General features: G+C 40.2%; 1 protein-coding gene across 1 annotated transcript; it reads left to right on the top strand.

The window, feature by feature from the left end:
* The first annotated feature begins 264 nt into the window (after positions 1 to 264).
* On the top strand, positions 265 to 18078 carry MLYCD (malonyl-CoA decarboxylase). Its single transcript, XM_065733111.1, has 5 exons — positions 265 to 777; positions 5258 to 5370; positions 7018 to 7174; positions 7671 to 7820; positions 17150 to 18078. Exons 1-5 carry the CDS (start codon positions 265 to 267, stop codon positions 17681 to 17683), a joined length of 1467 nt encoding a protein of 488 aa, XP_065589183.1. The 3' UTR covers positions 17684 to 18078.
* Positions 18079 to 18335: the final 257 nt, after the last annotated feature.

Genomic DNA, 18335 nt, shown 5'->3' on the forward strand with positions numbered 1-18335 from the left:
AACGGCAGTGACAGGTGAGAAAGATCCAGGAATCGCGAAGTTAAAAAGAACGTGCACTGCGTGAGATAAAAGCTTTGCGCAAGGAAGGACGACCCACAGTGCTAGTGAGGGAGCATCCAAACACAGCACCCACCGGCTCGCCACACTCAAGATGGCGGCACACTCACTTCCGATTGGCGGGTCTCCAGTGCCAGCCAATCAGCGCGCTCGTCGCCGCACGGTGGGCGGAGCCCGGCCTGGTCCTGCGGGATGAGCCGCTGCGGGATGAGCCGCCTCGGTCCGTGCTTGCGCTCGCGGCTCCTCCTGCCCGAGCCCCGCGGGCCGTACCGGGGTCTGGTGGGCTGCAGTGCCGCCTCACACGCAGGCATGGAGGAGCTGCTGAGCCGCTCCGTGCCGCCGCTGCCACCGTACGAGACCAAGGAGAAAGCGCCGCCCCCGGCGGAGCTGCGCAGCGCGGAGTTCATGCGGTACTACCGCGGCCTGGCGGCCGGGCCGCCCCGCGCCGAGCTCCTCGCCCTCCTGGCCCGCGACTTCGGCGTGGACCACGGCAAGGTGGCGGAGCTCAGCGCCAAAGTGCTGCAGGCCCGAGAGCAGCAGAGGGAGCTGGGAGCCCTGCTGCAGGCCGAGGACCGGCTGCGTTACTATCTGAACCCGCGGTACCGGGGGCTGTTCCAGCAGCTGGGCCGCCTGGAGGGAGGGCTGCGCTTCCTGGTGGAGCTGAGGGGAGACCTGGTGGAGGGGCTGGCGAGCAAGGCGGTGGATGGGCCTCACGTCAAGGTGAGGGCGGCGGCCCCAAAAGGCGGTCAGGGCCCTAGGGGGTGTGTGCTGCCGGGCTGTGTCCCGTGAGCACGGCTCGCTTCCAGGTGTATGCGATGGGGTGGTACTGGGGCAGTGATATGGAGTCACTGAAGATGTGGCTGCCAAGCTGTGCCAGATGCTCGTAGAAGTGGTGTGTGGCTCTCACAGCAGCGGGTGGTGGCAGGGCCGCCGCAAGTCACAATCCAAAGGTTCTGTTTGAAGGAAAGGTGATGAGTTAGCCAGCTCAAATCCAGGCTGGACAGGGCTATGGGTGGCCTGACTGGCTGCCTGATTCAGTAGTTGGCAATCCTGCTCGCTGCAGGAGCTTGTAACTGGGTGGTCTTTGAGGTCCCTTCCAACCTGAGTCATTTTACAATTCTAAAACCTCTCCCTCTTCCAATCCAAATCAAGTTTGACAAGAGCAGGGTGGCTTAATGTCAGTACTGAGTTTCTAAATTTGCTAGGAAAACTGCAAATCATGGTCATTGCATGGCCAATGTGGAGACAATTGGTAACACTGTAGTTACCAAGCTAGTGCACCATCATCATCAGTTGACTGCAACCTTTCTCCCAAGGAGTCCACCAAAAGTACATACAGAACATGTCATGAATAAATATTTTTCTTTGTAGCTTGTCCCATAAGTGGGTTTTCTTTTCTGTTAAGTATGACTCAGCTTTTCCTTTCATACGCCTTGTGGACAGTGTTATGGCCCTTTCCAAGAACCAGTACTGGCTCAGAAGGCATTGTTTGGAAAGGCAGAGTGTAGTTGGATGTGTTTATTTTTCACGATGCTTTTGGGATTGTTTTCCTTTTTCACATTCTACCACATGCGTGTTTTCTGCTATCTTCATAGCTGAGTTAGTTTTTTGATGAGCCCCCTTGCAGTATACAGTGGAATTTGCTGAAATCCTATGGATTGTTTTTTTTTTTGGCTTAAGCTCTCTTCATTACTGTGCAGAACACTCAGCTGCATTACTTCTTTTTCAAGCCCAAGAAGGTCTGTAATTAAGTATTCTTTCCTCTCATAGCCACCTGTACAAGGACGTGAAGTTGGACGTTTCCTTGAAATAACTGCAGCCTCATTGACAAGGGCTCCCAGTGGATTAGGATATCTGTTCACTTGTATGACAGTGCTGCTGTCATGGCGCTCCAAATATTGAGGCAGTTTTCCCTGAAGATCTAAGAAGCCCTTATCTAGAGAAACAACTGGGAGTTAAAAGTTTTCCTATGAAAGAAGGAGGTGTTTGGTATTTACCTATGTAAAGGCATCTCTAGCCCCTCTAGTTATTGTGGATTTTGTTTAAGTTCTCCCCTGCATAAAAAGCAGAACTACAGAAAGAATTTAATAATTGCTGTTTGTATCTGCACTGAGAGCAAAACATGGAAGTAAAATAAAAAATATGGTTATGGTGCAGGAGAATTATAGAATGTTGCCTGCTGGCTTTTGGGTTTTGCCTGGTCTGAAAGATTTCTTAGACAGTCCCTAGATTTTACTTTGCATTTTGAAAGGCCTATTAAAACAAGGATTGCCCACTACTATGTGGTGTAAATATAAAATATTGCCTCAAAACATCAGCACACAAACAGCTTGGACTGTTATATACTGGTTTATAAAGCATTAATATTTGGTATTTGTTCTAGACGTTGCTGTAAATAATGAGTAGAGGTGGTAAAGTTGTTTCCTCATTGAACTAATTTCCTCATTGGGGAGGATTTCTTAATACAAGAAAATCAGGCTTTTCATAAGGCTTTTCCCATCTGTTGCCCAACACAGATGTGATATGAAGATCAGAAAACTCCTGTTTTTCTGACTTATACCAAAGTTACACTTTATTATACACAGCCAATATAGTTGGTAATTTTTCATGCTGTTCTGAGTATGTCTAGTGTTCAAATCTAAAATGAGGCTAATTATTAAAAGGGATTTTTTTATTTGTTGTTCTTATTTAAGGAATAAGGGCTAAAATTTTATGGCTGGAAAAGCCTTTGAAATGAAAATAGGAATTAATTTACCAGTAAATGTATGAAATAAAAGAACCTGACTTAAGAATGTTCTTACTGGAACCAAACCTGTGAACACTATGACGTTTGACACAGCTCAGTGTTTTGCTCATGACTTGAGTCAGCTTTACAGCACCTACAGTGTGATGCTTTTCTACACAAAGAAGCTTTGTTGACATGCACAGTTTGTTGAGCTGTATGCAATCCTCTTGCTTTATGAAGTATTGTTATTTACAACCAACAGATGATGTGTGTTGAGTTGCAGTTGCCCATAAATAATATACCTGTCTACCAAAGTCATTACTTCACTTTCTTCTCTGTTACAGTTGCATGGCTTTTATACCACTGTATCTTAGACCTAAAGTAGCTCTGTAATGCTACCCTTCTGCATTTTGGAAAGTAACTTCTAGTCCACTTAGAGTTACATCCCATCTTATAGAGTATGCTTGCTAAACCTGTAATGCTTCTGGAAGCAAAATGCATCTGATTCCATGTTTTCAACTTGTAAAAGTTTCTGTGTAGCACGGCTGCCTTTCTCCTGGGTCTGTGGGGGACTCGATGACTAGCAGGGTGCAGCATCAGCATTTTTCCTCGTAGCTGCTGGTCTGCAGCTTGAAATGGTGTTGACTTTTCAAAAAGCAAGTGTGTGCCTGGAGAGCCATAGGATTCTGTTAGTGTGACCCTAACTCCGACAGCTCTGGCTTAATTTACTGGCTTGTGTTGTGCCCTTACAAAAGAAAACAAAGCAATCATGAGATACGTGCAGAAGCTGTCACTACAAGGAGGGGTGTACGTTATTTCAGTTTCATATTTACTTTTTATTAGCATGCACAGCCTTATGGTACAAGTGCAGGTGGAAGTACAGCGTGACAACAGGCTTTCAGCTCATGGAGCAAGCATGTTGTGTAACGTAAAGGCAGCTCTGCTGAGAAAGACCAATAAAGAAATTACACAGATTTGTAGATGTGACCTTATGGAGGAGTTTATGGGTATTCCCTATGTTTGGAACAACACAATTGACATTTTCAGTATTTGCAGCCTGTGTCCGCATATGCTGCAATAAGCAAGCTCTTTTCTTAGATTTTTGAGGATGCTACTGAAAGCTAGCAGAAAGATGGTGTTACATTTTTGTGTGCAACAGAATTGTTCTGTGTGGGTGAATGTAGTTTTCTTCCAGGTGGTTTGCCCTCATAGACAAAAATATATGCCAAACAAAAGCCTCTGTTTTAGTTTTGGTAGTATTTCTTCCTTTAGGAAAGTCCTGAGACTACACATAAGCTTTGGTAAAATGTTTTAAGCAGTGTTAATTTCTAGTTGGTTTTATACTTTTTTCCCCCTTTTTGTTTTAGTTAGATGTAGCAAGCTGAAGTGCACTGGAGCAGAATTTTGTGTCTTTTTTATCTGCAGCAGTGGCTCTTTGATAAAGGTCTGAATAGAAAGTGAGCAGCTTTTAGTTTCAAATGAATGGTTATGAAGTTAGTTTCAGATAAGCCTATAGTTCTTTTCAGGCTGTTGGTAAATTGGAGCTACCATCATGCTGTGTCCTATATGCAAAGCAAATATAAGAAAGAAAAGTAACTTTAGAATCTCTTTAAGGGATATTCATGCTGTGCTGAGTTAAAGAAGACTGCAAACTCAAATAAAGAATTTCAGATAGGAAAAATTTTAATAATATAGGCAGCAGGAAATTAGTGTGGAATATAAAATTCATTATGATGATGAATGCTTCTGAAAGTATTTGATATTACAGTTGACTTTAATTTCGGTATCTTACTGTTCCAAGTCTACTGACATTCTTGAGCTTTGTAGTCTTATGCTGCTGCTTTTGCTTCTCTTGCTGAAAAATTTTCACATTTATACAGAAGTTAAAAGAAAGTTCTGTAAAAGCTTCTGGTGTTCGCTGCATCAACTTCCAAGATGTGCATTTCCCATTTCGTTATCCCAAGTGGGCATGTGCCACTCCAGTGCCATTGAGTCTACTGCAGTAATCTTCCAAGGCATGGAAGACTTGACTACTTGGAAAAGATTCAGAGGTAGAAAATTAGATTGAATTTCAAATCCTTATTTTCATCAAATTTCCCACAGTTTGTTTCTTGCTATTTAAATCAGTGTCTCTGAGCATCTATGCAACTGCTGCTTTGTTGTCAAGACTTTCTGAATGCTTCTATTTATTGTCTGCTTTTCCCCTATGGTGTTTTGCATCAACGTCTGTTTCCCTATCTGCAGTTTAGTACTGACAGTAAATTCATTCTCCCTGTAAATATCTTCATTGTTTTAGTCCTGTGTGTGGAAAACTGAGCTATTTGGCCTTTAGTCTTGAGTACATACATGGTTTTCCTTAAACTTCACAGAGTTGTGGTTTGAAATGATGAGGGTTTTTTTTTTTTTTTTTGTCGTATCTGTGTATTCTTCCCTAGTTTATTTTCCTCTCTTTTTTGTTGTTGTTCCTGTTTGCAGGAGATGAGTGGTGTTCTAAAGAACATGCTTTCGGAGTGGTTTTCAACAGGATTCCTGAATCTGGAGCGGGTCACATGGCAATCACCTTGTGAAGTACTGCAGAAAATTAGTGAGTAAGTGTTAAGAGTTCCCAGTTTTCATTGGTGGAATGACAGTGAAGCGTTTGTGGCTGCTCAGATCTACAGTTCTCAAGATAAGTACTTCTCCAGTCCTTACTCTTAGGTTAGGTATCATTAAGGAGTAGTTGCATTTAACTCAGTTAAGAGCACACGTTAAAGTTCTACTGCAGTTTTTTAAGTAAAGGGAAAGGAATTGTTGCCCCAGTATTTACTCACATACAACACAGATAGACTGTCTTTTCTAGAAAATGAGTTTTCATGCATCCTTCTCAGCTACTCTTTCCCCTGCACATTACTAGAGGTGCTACTACTTCTCCTGTACACCCAGGCTCCCACTGCACTACCTTCTTGCACTCCCTTTCTTCCCACTGGTGCTGCTGCTGCCACCTTCTCCCCTCAATCTGCCCCAGCAGTCACAACAGTGTTGGTGGAGAGTAAGTATTTAAGTGTGATGGGGTGCCAACACGCAGGAACATATTTTACTTCTCAGGTAGTGTCTCCCTTTCCTGGTTGGAACTGGTGAGGTGTGCAGAACTGCTTGTGAAGCCTATGCAAAGAGAGCATAGTGGGTTTTTTTGTTTTTTAATAAGCCTTCCTTTAAATCTACAACGTTTATTTTTGACTTTCTGTCAAATACTGAAAATTATAGTGATGAAGTTGAAGGTCATTGAATAAAAATTAAATTGTGTGGCGCTCTGTTATATGAAAAGCTTGAAAAATGAATCTCTAAAGAAAGTTGTGAAAGTACGTGACTTAAATGTGGATGAGGCAAAGGAAAGATCTTACACAAGCTGAGCTTTAAAATAAAAAGAATTGGTAATATTTAATCTTCAGGATGTTTTGGCAAACATACCAGACTTTTAGATATAATAGGGAAAGAATATTTTGAATGATTGTTTGAAGATGCGACTGTGGGAGTGCTAGCAGAAATTTAATTGCAACTGAGTATAGATATTGCTGATCATGATATACTAAAGCACTTGGCTAGATTACTGAAAACTATTAAAGTCGAAGATGTCACATCCTTATCTGCTTAGTACACAATGTGAACTGGTGAAACAACAATGCACAAAATACTTTAGGCTATTGAATGTTTGAAAAACAAGTGATGCTATCAGTGCATGGGTGGTGCATTGGCGACAAGTGTGTTTTAGAATGGGCTGAAGTAGAAGAGGAGAAATGCTTTTAGGTGGGCACTTCAGCCTAAACTTTGAAAGATGTTAGTAGACTGTGTTACGATTGGGAGTCCTTTTCTCTCTTTCCTGTGAAAATTTAGAAGCATTTTAATGAAGATAATCATGTTATCTCTACTTCATAGTTAGGGGAAACTGATTCCTTAGAGGCGTATGCAGGCTGCAGTCATCTGAGCTGGGCATCCTACTGTAAGCACAAGGTGTGAGTGAGATCTCATAGTGAGCACATCCCAAATTAAACCATAGGACTGGCTCGCAGTTGGCCTTTACAGTTGATTTTGTCCGAATTTGATGATGGTTTTTACTTTTTCCAATTGCAGCCTAATTCTCCTTTTTTAACCTGAGAGTTTTGTTACTAATACCAATGCCAGAAGTACTGAGTTTGTAGGATTGGCAGCTGCCTTTGTTTTTTAAATGAAACAACGAATGTTTCTTTTTCTTCATTGAGTTCTGAAGCTGTGCATCCTGTTAGAAACTGGGTGGATATGAAGCGCCGAGTGGGGTCATATAGAAGATGCTACTTTTTTTCTCACTGTGCAATCCCAGGAGAACCGTTGATAGTCTTGCATGTTGCATTAACCAGTGATATCTCCAGCAGCATCCAGGTACAGTCACTGATACATTAAGTCCACAGCAGAGTGCTTAAATTACAGTGTACACCTTTTAAAGTCTCTAATTAATAGTTTGGGAGTATTTGGTTTTGTTTCATTTTTAAAGAGATGAGTTGGTTTTCTTCTTAAAAAATACAGGGTTTTTCTGAGTACCCTCCATGTTATGTAAACAAAGATTTGGGCATTTTGTTCAAAGTAAAAAAGAAAAGGAGAAGACATAAATAAGAAAATACAGTAAATGGAATTAAAAATCTCAAAGCAGTTACGATTGATTCTGAAAATGTAAAGTCCTGATACAATTGTTGCCTGCATTTCCTCATGAATAAACAGCCTTTCTGTCTTGATTGGATTTTTGTTTCTCACAGAGAATAATGAATAAAGCGGTGGGAAAAACGTGTTAAAACACTTGAAAGTTAGGAAGGAAGGCCCTCTCACATGTTATTAAGATAGTAATTACCGCTAATATTCTGATTTGTTCTTATTTTCCCAGGCCATAGTGAAAGAAATTCAACCTTCAGAAACGGAAGATGAAGGCAAAATTACAACAGCAATTTTCTACTCAATCAGTTTGACTCAGCAAGGACTGCAGGGTGTGGAACTTGGGACTTACCTCATCAAACGTGTAGTAAAGGAGCTGCAGGTGGGTGTGCAGGGTGCATATAAGGTACTCTTTGCTCAATGTGCTCCCCCTGTATTGCTGTCTTAGTTTCCATTTTGTCTCATTTTTCAAGGTGGGGAGCTGCTAGTTCTTCTGCTACACTTTTAACTTCTTACCAGATCAGCCTTTGTAAATCTGGAAGGAGTTGGAAGAATGTTTTCTGCTATTGATTGATGTTGCCAGAGATATATATCGGGCTTGGGTATCTATTTCTTTGCTCAGACATTTCTTACGGTGTAGAAAGGAAAACATCTTCAGCACTTGCAAATACCTGAAATCAGTTACTTTATTCAAATTGGTTCTTTGAATTTCTGTAATATTGTGGCATGCTGTAGGGTTATTGTTAGCAGTTTTAGGACTACTTATTTCTAATACAGCCTTCTTCCCAGCAACAGGAATGGGAATTAACTTACACGGAGTGCCATGAAAGTCAGATTTCTATGTTAAGTATGTTATCTCATTTAAGAGTCTTTACTATTTAAGTTGCTAACAAAGTTACTACTTCAGAGTAATGATCAACACTTAATGTTTTTATTAATTGTTCCTACATGTGCATTAGTAGCGATGTTTGGAAAACTGTGATTTACAAAAATAACTCAAAACTGTATGCACCAAATTTCTGCTACTACAAAATGATTGACTGGGCAAGTACTGAATCAGAGCTGGCTGCCCTGAAGATTCTGTTGTTTATTTATTTATTTATTTTAATAGCTATTTTGGCTGAATTTTGTTGCTTCTTGCTTTCAAAACAGCTTTTAGATTAATTGTCTAACGTGCAATAGTCCAGGTATAATTAGGCTGTGCCATCTGCCTGATCTTGACTGAGGGGAAATTGGGATAAATTCATGCAGTTATCTTTCAGATCTGAAATTATTTCTGGATAATTGAGTTGCTCTCATAAAATAACCCCACTGACAATGTCTTTGTCCATCACTAAAATTGCTTTCAACATTGGAAAAATTATGGGTTACAAAGGAAAGTAGACATATCATACTTAGATAACATAGGTGCAAGTTCAGAAATGTCACGTGCCCAATGGGAAATTGCTTTCTTATTTAATTGCTTTCTTATTTATAATTAGGACAAAGTTTCTACATTTCAACATTATAAAATGCAAGCCTGTATCAGTCTTCATCAAATACATAATGAATAAAAACCAGTTTGGCTGAGATACCCTTAACATCTGCAACAGACTATTGTCATGTGATTTATGAACAACTATCCTTTTCTCTTATCTCTTTTCCTGGAACTTTATTTCATACAGCATGAATGTAGTTTGTTCTAGATGAGGATACAAAAAATTAACAGTTGGTCACGTGTTGCTGGAATTCTGAATCTCATCATCTCTTCAGAGCAAGGACAGATAATCTTATATACATCCTTCAGTCAGTCTGAAATGATCAAGCTGACTGTAGGTGAGAATTTATGAAGTGGAGCAGAGCACACTATTTCAGGAAGTTACAGGCATGATCTGATTGTGCATTCTGAGTTGAGCTTTAATAATCTGTGAAAACCAGCTTTTATTTACAGGTTGGATCTTTCCCTTTAGAACAGACCTTTTAAAGTTAAATTTCACTCTCCTAATTTTGTCTTATATCTGAAAATGTTAATTGCCTTGCAGACTTCACATCCAGACAGTAAGTCACCCCTGCCCATTATTTTCTCACCCAGTACACTTAATGGCCATCAATCTACTTAAAAAGCAAGAACATACTTTAAGAATGAAGCGAATGCTCAGGAGAGAGTGTATAGAAACTATTTTCTTCCAGATTTCATGTTTTTTATCATCATCTAACAGTAGAATTTTTAGTCAGCATAGCAGTTGTCTCTTTCAAAATACATCTGAAAGACAAAGATTTCAGTGACTTTTTGTCACCTTCTTGTTTCTCTTAGGACTTATGGAAGGAAAATCGTAAGCTTGATGTTGTAATAAATAATGCTTCCATGTGTTTCATTCTATTTGTTTATTGATTCTTCAGCACATTTCTGATTCAAAATCAGAGTGTGGCTTTGGTTTACTTTGAGGTGGGGGGAACAGATAGTTTCACCTCACATCCACTGCAGATCTGTTTCTCTGCCAAATGGATATGAGGAAGGCATACACAGAAATCTGAAGTTAGGAGATATTTCATTTCTTTTTCCAGAAATCTTTTCATTTTATCATACTTTATGACAATCTTGTAAAGCTTGAACAGCAAAATAAAGCCTTTCTTGTGGGTAGATAGCAAGTCATACATTTTTGTGAGGTCTGGAGTGAAAAGATGGAATTTAATCCAAAAGCACTTTAAGCACCACTTACAGGCACGAGAAGGCATGATTATTTTGGTTGTGTAACTTGTGAGCTAAAATGGCCTTAATGCCCCAATCTGCTGGAAATAGTTGTTTTAATGAAAGGCCATGTTGAGGCTGTTCTAACATGATAACAACCTCCATGAATTCTCTCTACACCATTTCTTTTTTTTCTGATAGTAGAGTTCGTTGGGACACCATTGTAGGTCTGTGATGAAATATAGAGATGAGAGGTGATTCAGGGCTGTGAAGAATGTGGTTCCATAATATTTTGGGTTTTTTTCCCATTTCTTTGGTGCTGGAATCTTTTTCTCTTCTTTCCACTTCTTCCTGCTTTCATCTTCTTCCTTCCAGAGTGTAGTTCTTGAATTCAGCAAGAACTGTTTTCCATTACATCTTTCATCTGTGAAGTGGCTCTAAATCATCCTGCTGTGCTCTTATCAGTGGTCAGGATGAGGAATTATTTAATGTGTCCCTGTGACACCTAGTCATTCAACCTTCACTGTATGTGTGGTGACTCCTCTGTCTGTGGACTTCACCTTTCAGTGCAGAGAAGTTGTGTTTATTTCAGCTTCAAAATACTCAAGGTGTGAAATTTCTGCCAAGTTATCTTGTTGGCAGCAAAGCGGTGCACGTGGTCAGCACTGCTCTTGGCAGCCTTTTAGAAACCTTCTCCCAGTGTTCTGTAAGTCCTCATCAGTGCCTTAAACTGCATAAATGTGCACTCTTTCTCTGGTCAGGTGTAAGTAAAGGGCTTTGCAAGGTTGTGTACATTCAGATGGGACCCGATTCTTTGGAGTGGCATTATAGTCACTTACTTGAAAAGGGACAGATGGTGTAACAGTAGTGCTGAGTTGACTTGGTGACAGCAGCTGAAACAGTGTGGTCTCAGCAAAGGTATCCTGATAGTATCAGAAATGTCATCTCCTTAAGCTGACAGCCTGTGTAAGTTCCAGGGACTGTCTTAAACTGATAACAAAATACATGGGAGAGTATTTGAAGGAGTTGAGAATTCTCTTGCTCATTGTATGCATTTGAATGTTACTGCTTTATACACTTTTATAACTTGCTATTTGTTTAACTTTTGTTAACATCCTTTTGGCCTGCAGAATGGTATTTGATTCATGTTTTCCCAGTGAAACTTATTTATCTGACTTTACCTTACCTTAACCTGCTCTGACGCTTGTACTGCCATTGTTACCTCAAAACTGAATTCTCAGCTGTCATTCTTCATAAGGAGAGCTCCAGATTGGGCCTGTCATGAATGTGTATCATTAGATCAGGGAAAAAACATGCAGTGAGGTAGAAATATGCTAACATCCAACCCATTCCCCATTGAAGCATTTATTTGGGAAGACTTTTAAGAACTGTACTGAAATATGGAACTAGGCATAACCATATAGAGTAGATACTGCCTCTAAATTCAGTTATGACCAGATTTTTTAGAAGAAAGTTTAATAAATGGGCATTTTAGATAGCAAGATTTCTAAAAATTAAGTTTTAATTCTTCTGAGCTGGTTACATACATGCTACACAAGAACCTATGTAAGTTATCACTTCTCACCTTCAAGGAGCATCAGCTATGGATTCCCTCATGAAAATACTTCTTGCAGATGTGTTTTTATTAGGACCATTAGGAAAACTGCAGCAATTGAGGCTCTGATGAAGGTTACAACCCTCAGAATTAAGCACAGTTAGTTTGAGGGTCTATGGAAGTTAATGGCCACTGTGTCTTGTCCTAATTTAAGCAGGTAGAGGACATGTGAAGTTGAGTCACAGATATGGGTCCTTGGTTTTGTCTCTATATGCTCAGAGTTGGCAGTTTGAATCCTTAATCTCTGTCTAGCTGTTATGATTTGGCGTTTGCCACAGGAATTGTAATATAATTGCATGAAGGGAATGGATAGAACAGGGCAGAGTAGGACCTCAGGGAGGTAGCTTGGATGATGCAGAAGGATAATTGTTGACAAAAATTTGCTGAACAAATAACTTAGAGGGGTTTTGTAAACAAGCCAGCTTCTGTTGTTGCCTAAGTATTCCCTTTTGGGGTTATTCTGGGGCGAGCAGTAGACTGAGTTCTTTAGTCCAGTGTTACTACTGTGGTCCCAGTTCTCCCTGTACAGATCTGAAAATAGGCTATCTGGGTTATATTAATGGGTATAAAGCAGGGGGTGAACAACCTAAATAATCTCTAGTACTTCTTAAGTTTAAGCTTGTTCCCAGAACTGGATTCTAAAACAATTCCAAAAAGTAGCTGGAAAAAAAAAGTGGGTGCTGGAAAACAAGCAGGCAGATGCCTTTCTAGCAAGCTGATAGATGCTAGTGAATGTATAGAGATTTCTCATTAGACAGACATTTAATTCCAAATGTGTTTATAGCCTCTCTAAGTGGTCTGTAGCTCAGCTGAAGGCACATCATAGCAGCTCAGGCTGCAGATGACAGACACAGATAACTGGTGAAGCCTTTGAGAAAACTGCTTACAATTTTACAGCCTGTGGCATTTGGGGAGGAAACTGATAGCTACTGTGTGACTTGATAGAACACTTAACAATTGGTGACAGGTTTTAGCTTTCTGGTTGGGCTGTTGATAATTGCTACCTTAATTTGATCTAGGTGACCTGGGGAGATCATAATTTTCAAAACAGGCTTTACTTTCATTGATGAAAAATGTGACCTTGGACTTCAGCTTTCAGAGTGAAAGACAGAGATACAGATAATATGAGAAACAAAACAAGTAAAAGACAACCAAACCCAAAAATGTACCCCAAAACAAAATGAGCAGCTGCTTCTTAATGGCATGTGGGCTTCTGACAAGAAAATAAACATTGATGGATCTCCACCAATAGCCTTAGAAACTAGCACATCAATTTAGCAACAGCATAAATGTGCACACTTCATTGCATCTATTTATTTTTCTACAAGATGTGGCTGCCTCAGATAAGCTCCTAAACTCAAGCAATTATCAGATATGTAGTAGTCTGTACTCAGCTTCAGAATGGGGTCACTTTCCTATGTCTTATCTGTCCTAGGAAGTTTAAAAAAACAAACAAAAAAACACCATTTCCCTTTTTGTATATATTAATAAAAGCTACCAAATAAATCTGTGATGAATAATTTTGGGTTTTATTTGGTGAACAAGTCACTCCTGGAAGCGAGTGATAAACAAAGAGCAGCCAACATCACAAGGAAGCAAAATGACCCTTCTTAATTAGCAACTTTGCAGTGATTACTATTAATACACAAGAATGGGAAGGAGTTGTTTGTTCTCTGGTCACTGTGGGAGGTGTGTTGTTACCCCCTCAGCTCTGCAAGCTGGGAGATGAGATCAGTACTGCTACCTTATGGGAGGATGAGAATGGCTCAGCTTCCGTGTGAGGCTGCTTGCTGTGTTCAGCAGGAAAATGGTATTTTAAAGAAGTACACTTCTTCATCAGATACAGTGCAGAAAACTTCTGGACTTCACTTTTTGGTCAGCACCTTTTTCTCTTGGACCGATCAACTTTTCCTTTTCAGCACTTGAAAGAATAATTTCTACTTCCTGAATTTCAGCAGCACCTTCCATCTTCCCCTATCAGTTTTTAACCCTAAACATCTGTGAAGATGAAAAGAGACCTAAGCTATGGTACCTTGATAGGGTGGAGTGATATTATCAGAAAAAAAACAAACAACTGTGAACCTTTAAAGGAATATAATCCCATCTTTGGGTCAAAAAGAAAGACATCCTGTATTCCTTGAATTCCTTTCTAGAGGAAAATAGCCTCTAATAGCTGTTTTGTTTTTCCTTTTCCCACCCCCTGCTGCATGAACATGACATCTGTACTACCCCTGGCAGCACATCTCAGATTTCCCATTGGTTGTTCATTAATTTAAACACTCCTGCCACTTTATCCCCATGTCTTGTTTTCTCAGTGCTGTGTAGTAAAGATGAACTTCAGAACCCAGCAGAGAATGAAAACATAGTAAAAGAAACCCCTGTTTTGAAATTCAGTACTTATTTTGAGGGAACCTTGCTGCTGCTTGAAGATGCTCACATAGGAAGGGTATCTCACTTTATGGGTTAAGGTGTTTTGTTTCTGTGCTTTCAGATTCATTTGCAGGTGTAGCCAGTTGCAGAGTTGTCATCCATCACTACTGCATGGACAGGCAGGTGGGCACTGGGTCACTGAATCTTCAGAAGGGGTATGTAACTCTCCTTGTGGGCAGAAATCTGTCCAGCTGCAGTAAGTGCTAATGGGCAGAAGGTCTGGTTTCTTGCCAGCAGTGTCTCAGCAGCTAATCTGTGGGCTGGTCACAGGAGAGCCACCCACCAGTGGACAGCTTTCAGCTGTGTGTGAATAAATGAAGGTAACAAGTGATGCTGCTCATTAGCATCTTGACAAAACTGAAAGCTATCAGCTCCCTTCTCCAGGGACAAACATCTTGATGTATTTTTCCAGTAGCACGTACAAATGCAGTCCTGGGACATCTTTCTGTGTTTCTTCTGGAGCATTGTTTTTGTGCTAGCAGTGTTGTCCTGGGTGTGGGAGCGTGTGTTCAGTCAAGGGAAGTGCAGCTGATAAGGGAGCACCTGAGCATAACTCTCCTTTACCATACTAATTAAGATCCTGCTGCTATAGAGAAAAGTGGATCCTGGATGTGATTAGGCATACTCTTTAATTGAGCTACACTGCATGGAGATGGATAAAGGGAGATTAAAAGAAGATTCATTTGATTCTATATTTAAATTTCTTTAAAGTTATTATGAACTGATTTGTGGATGAAAGAGTCTTTCTATCCCTGGGGAAATATTTAGCTTGGGGCTGGGAGGGGAAAGTTTTTTAACAGGTATGGAGTTGCTTTGTTCTGTTTTCACTTCTGCCCTTTTCCTGACCCACAATTTATTTATTTATTTTTAAGATCACTGTGATCATTGCTCCTTTTCTCAAAAGCAGAGAATAATCTTTTAGTTTTCTAGAAACGTAGAAAAAAATATTGAAGAAACACTTTTTTAATTAAAAGTAATTTGCCATACCCATATTCTCTGTGGCTGCCATCTGCAGTGAGAGCACAGTCCTAATAAACTGTTCTGTTTATAAATGCTGTATCCTCTACATGCTTATGCTTCAGAGCGACTCTTAAAAATAAAATATGATCATGTCCTTGAGTGGGAGACTTGAAAATGTTACAGGAGATCGATGCAGTGGTGTTGCACTGTCAGACCATGGCAGCTAGAGTAATTGAGACTGTGACCTGGTCAGGAACTCCTGGGCTTTTTTGGTTACAGAAATGGCCATTTTGTTCAATATGATAATGAAATATATATTTCCATTAAATAATTAGCTTTTTGCTCTATCCAGTTCTGGTGAAAAGGGATGTTTCTTTTTATCTTTTGTCTACCCATCTTGCTCCTGCCTGGTCCCAACAGAATTCTGTGACTTCTGCATACTATTTAATGAACTTCAGATAAAGAGAGCTAGTGTGCTTAGTTAGTTTATGCACCCGTAACTCACAGAACTGAGCAGGTCTGTGTGAACTGCATGTATCATGGTACCAGAAACCTGCAGAAGAGCAGTGAGCTATTTGGGAAGCTCTCTGTGAGCAGGAAAAAGATGTAAATAACAATCAGAGTATTAGTTCAGTTATTGAGGCTATTAGTAATGTATTCTGATTTGTAATGGGGATATGCCCCAGGTCTGCTTTCCCTGGCTTGTGTATCCTCATGACACAGGACACAGGCAGCAGTGAGGTGTGGAGCACAGCAGTACCTGAGGACATAGCTGTGCAGGTGCAGTCTGAATGCTGTAGCAGCACGCATCCCATTAGCATTTGCCTGTGTGAGATAGCATCTCAGTGATGATGACTTTTTAATGGTTATCTGGGAAGTGCTTAAAGTAGAGGAAAATGTGTTTTGTAGTCATTTAAAGACAATTTGCTGTTGACATTCAGATGCTTCTGTAATGCTGATAAATGTCTATTCTTACCAGTTTCCTTTATGAACAGTAATTAAAACACGGTGATTGTTTCATTACAGCGGTGGCTTAATTCTATTCCTTGTCCTTCTTCATGCTCCTTTACAATAGGGTTGACTTTTGAGGTCAGTTTTGTTAATTGCAAGTGAGAGTAAGTTGAACAACCTTCTCTGTTCTTTGTGCTGATGTGCCCCAAAACTAACATAGTTTTCGTTATGTATGTTTTGCTTTACAAGATTATGTGATTAATTGTTCTGACTGGTGGATTGATAGGAGAGCACAGGCTTTATGTTCAAATATTTATTAACTTTTTTTTTACTGTCTATATATTTCTTATCTTGCTACGTTATCCATGTAGTTTATAGTTTCTGAATAGCATGAGAAGTACAACACGCCTCTTTCAGAACTTCAGAAACTGCTTCTTTCCCTTAAAAAACAAACAAACAAAAAAAAAAAACCTGGAAGTTGTACCTGTACTAATTTTCTTGTAGGCTGAAATCATAAACTCCCCTCAATTAGTTAAATATAAAAAATAAATTATTTAAAATGTCTTGAAAGCATATGTTGATTGATTTATGTTTTTAAAATCTTATTCCTCTGGAAAACTTTTTTTATGGCACATGATTGTGTTTATTTCTGCCTATAAAATGATATACCAGCATATTGGGATGGAAAGTACTGTATAAGTACTTTTAAATCGATTGTGCATTTGTGGGCTGCGATTCAGTCTGTTGTGATTCTCTTAGTGCTTTAGGTGCCTTTTAGACACTCACCTGCCACTGTTGGAGGGTTTTCCCAGGGAGGTGGTGAAGTCACCATCCCTGGAGGGCATCCAAGCAGCATTTAGATGTGGTACCGAGAGACATGGTTTAGTGGGAAGTGTTGGTGATAGGTGGACAGTTGGACTGGATGATCTTGGAGGTCTTTTCTAACCTTGGTGATTCTATGATTGTATATTTCTTGGGGTTTGCTCTGCGTGTGGCAGTTTGTTTTCAGAACCCTTCATCTTCACATCTCGTTGTCAGTCCTGACAAAACTCATGAGTTTTTTTTTTTGCTTTTCTTTTGTCTGCAGAAAGAACTTCCTCAGATAAAAACTTTTTCTACTCTGTCGCCTATCCCTGGGTTCACAAAATGGCTCGTTGGTCTCCTCTCCTCACAGACAAAAGAACTGGAAAAAAACGAACTTTTTACAGAATCAGAACGCCAAGAACTGTCTCAGATCACAGGAGATTGTACCACTGAAACACTAAAGAAGCTCTTAAATAACAACGAATGGGTGCGCTCAGAAGAATTAGTCAGTGCGCTCCATTTGCCTCTTATGAGACTGTGTGCCTGGTATTTGTATGGGGAGAAACATCGTGGCTATGCACTCAACCCAGTAGCAAACTTTCACCTTCAGAATGGCTCCGTGTTGTGGCGGATAAACTGGATGGCAGACACAAGCCCTCGGGGCATCGCTGCTGCGTGTGGCATGATGGTCAACTACCGGTATTTCTTAGAGGATACAGCCTGTAACAGTGCAGCCTATCTGGGGACAAAAGCCATTAAAGCCTCAGAGCAGGTTCTTTCCTTGGTGTCACAGTTCCAGCAAAATAGCAAGCTTTAAAATTAAGGACAAGTGTTCCTCAGTTACGAAGAGCTGTCATATTTTGCTCTGTCTGTATTTAAAAGCGAGCGTCCCTTATAAAACAGATTTACTGAGCGTGGTGGGGTACAGAATTATCTAAATTATCAGCTGTCTTGCTTACATTGCCATATATTCAAAGCCTGATTTGTTGCAGTTGAATCACTTGAACTACAAGACATGCTATGTGCAAATGAATTGGAGGTATGCATTAAGGAGAGAGCAAATTCAAATAGTTACAAGCCAATGGTAGCTTGTATGGAAAGTACTTCAGCCATACCATTATTCTGTTGATAATAAACATGTATAAATGTTATGGTTTGGGCTGGGATACAGTTAATTTTCTTCATAGAGGCTTATACAACATTGTATTTTAGATTTTTGTTACAGTAGTAGCCATAACACTGTGAATGTAGTCCTGCTGAGCAGTGCTTACACAGAGCCAACAATGTCTCAGCTTCTTTTGCTGCCCTGCCTGCAGGTGTGCAAGAAGCTGAGAGAGGACAGAACCAGAGCAACTGACCCAAATGAGCCAAAGGGATATTCTGTATTATACGGTGTACCCCCAGTTATAAAAGCTGCAGTGAAGAGTGAGGAAGGGGGGACGTTGGGAGTGATGGCCCTAAAATGTGCC

Source organism: Cyrtonyx montezumae, unplaced genomic scaffold (assembly GCF_038088225.1).
Source record: "Cyrtonyx montezumae isolate F1298 unplaced genomic scaffold, pur_monq_1.0 scaffold_17, whole genome shotgun sequence".
NCBI classification, from domain to species: Eukaryota; Metazoa; Chordata; class Aves; order Galliformes; family Odontophoridae; genus Cyrtonyx; species Cyrtonyx montezumae.

Excerpts from the sequence above, each read along its gene's own strand:
- MLYCD (XM_065733111.1), top strand. The coding sequence starts at position 265 with ATGAGCCGCCTCGGTCCGTGCTTGCGCTCGCGGCTCCTCCTGCCCGAG. Across the intron at positions 7,175-7,670 it reads ATATCTCCAGCAGCATCCAG|GCCATAGTGAAAGAAATTCA; the intron begins GTACAGTCACTG and ends TTATTTTCCCAG. Across the intron at positions 7,821-17,149 it reads GTGTAGTAAAGGAGCTGCAG|AAAGAACTTCCTCAGATAAA; the intron begins GTGGGTGTGCAG and ends TTTTGTCTGCAG.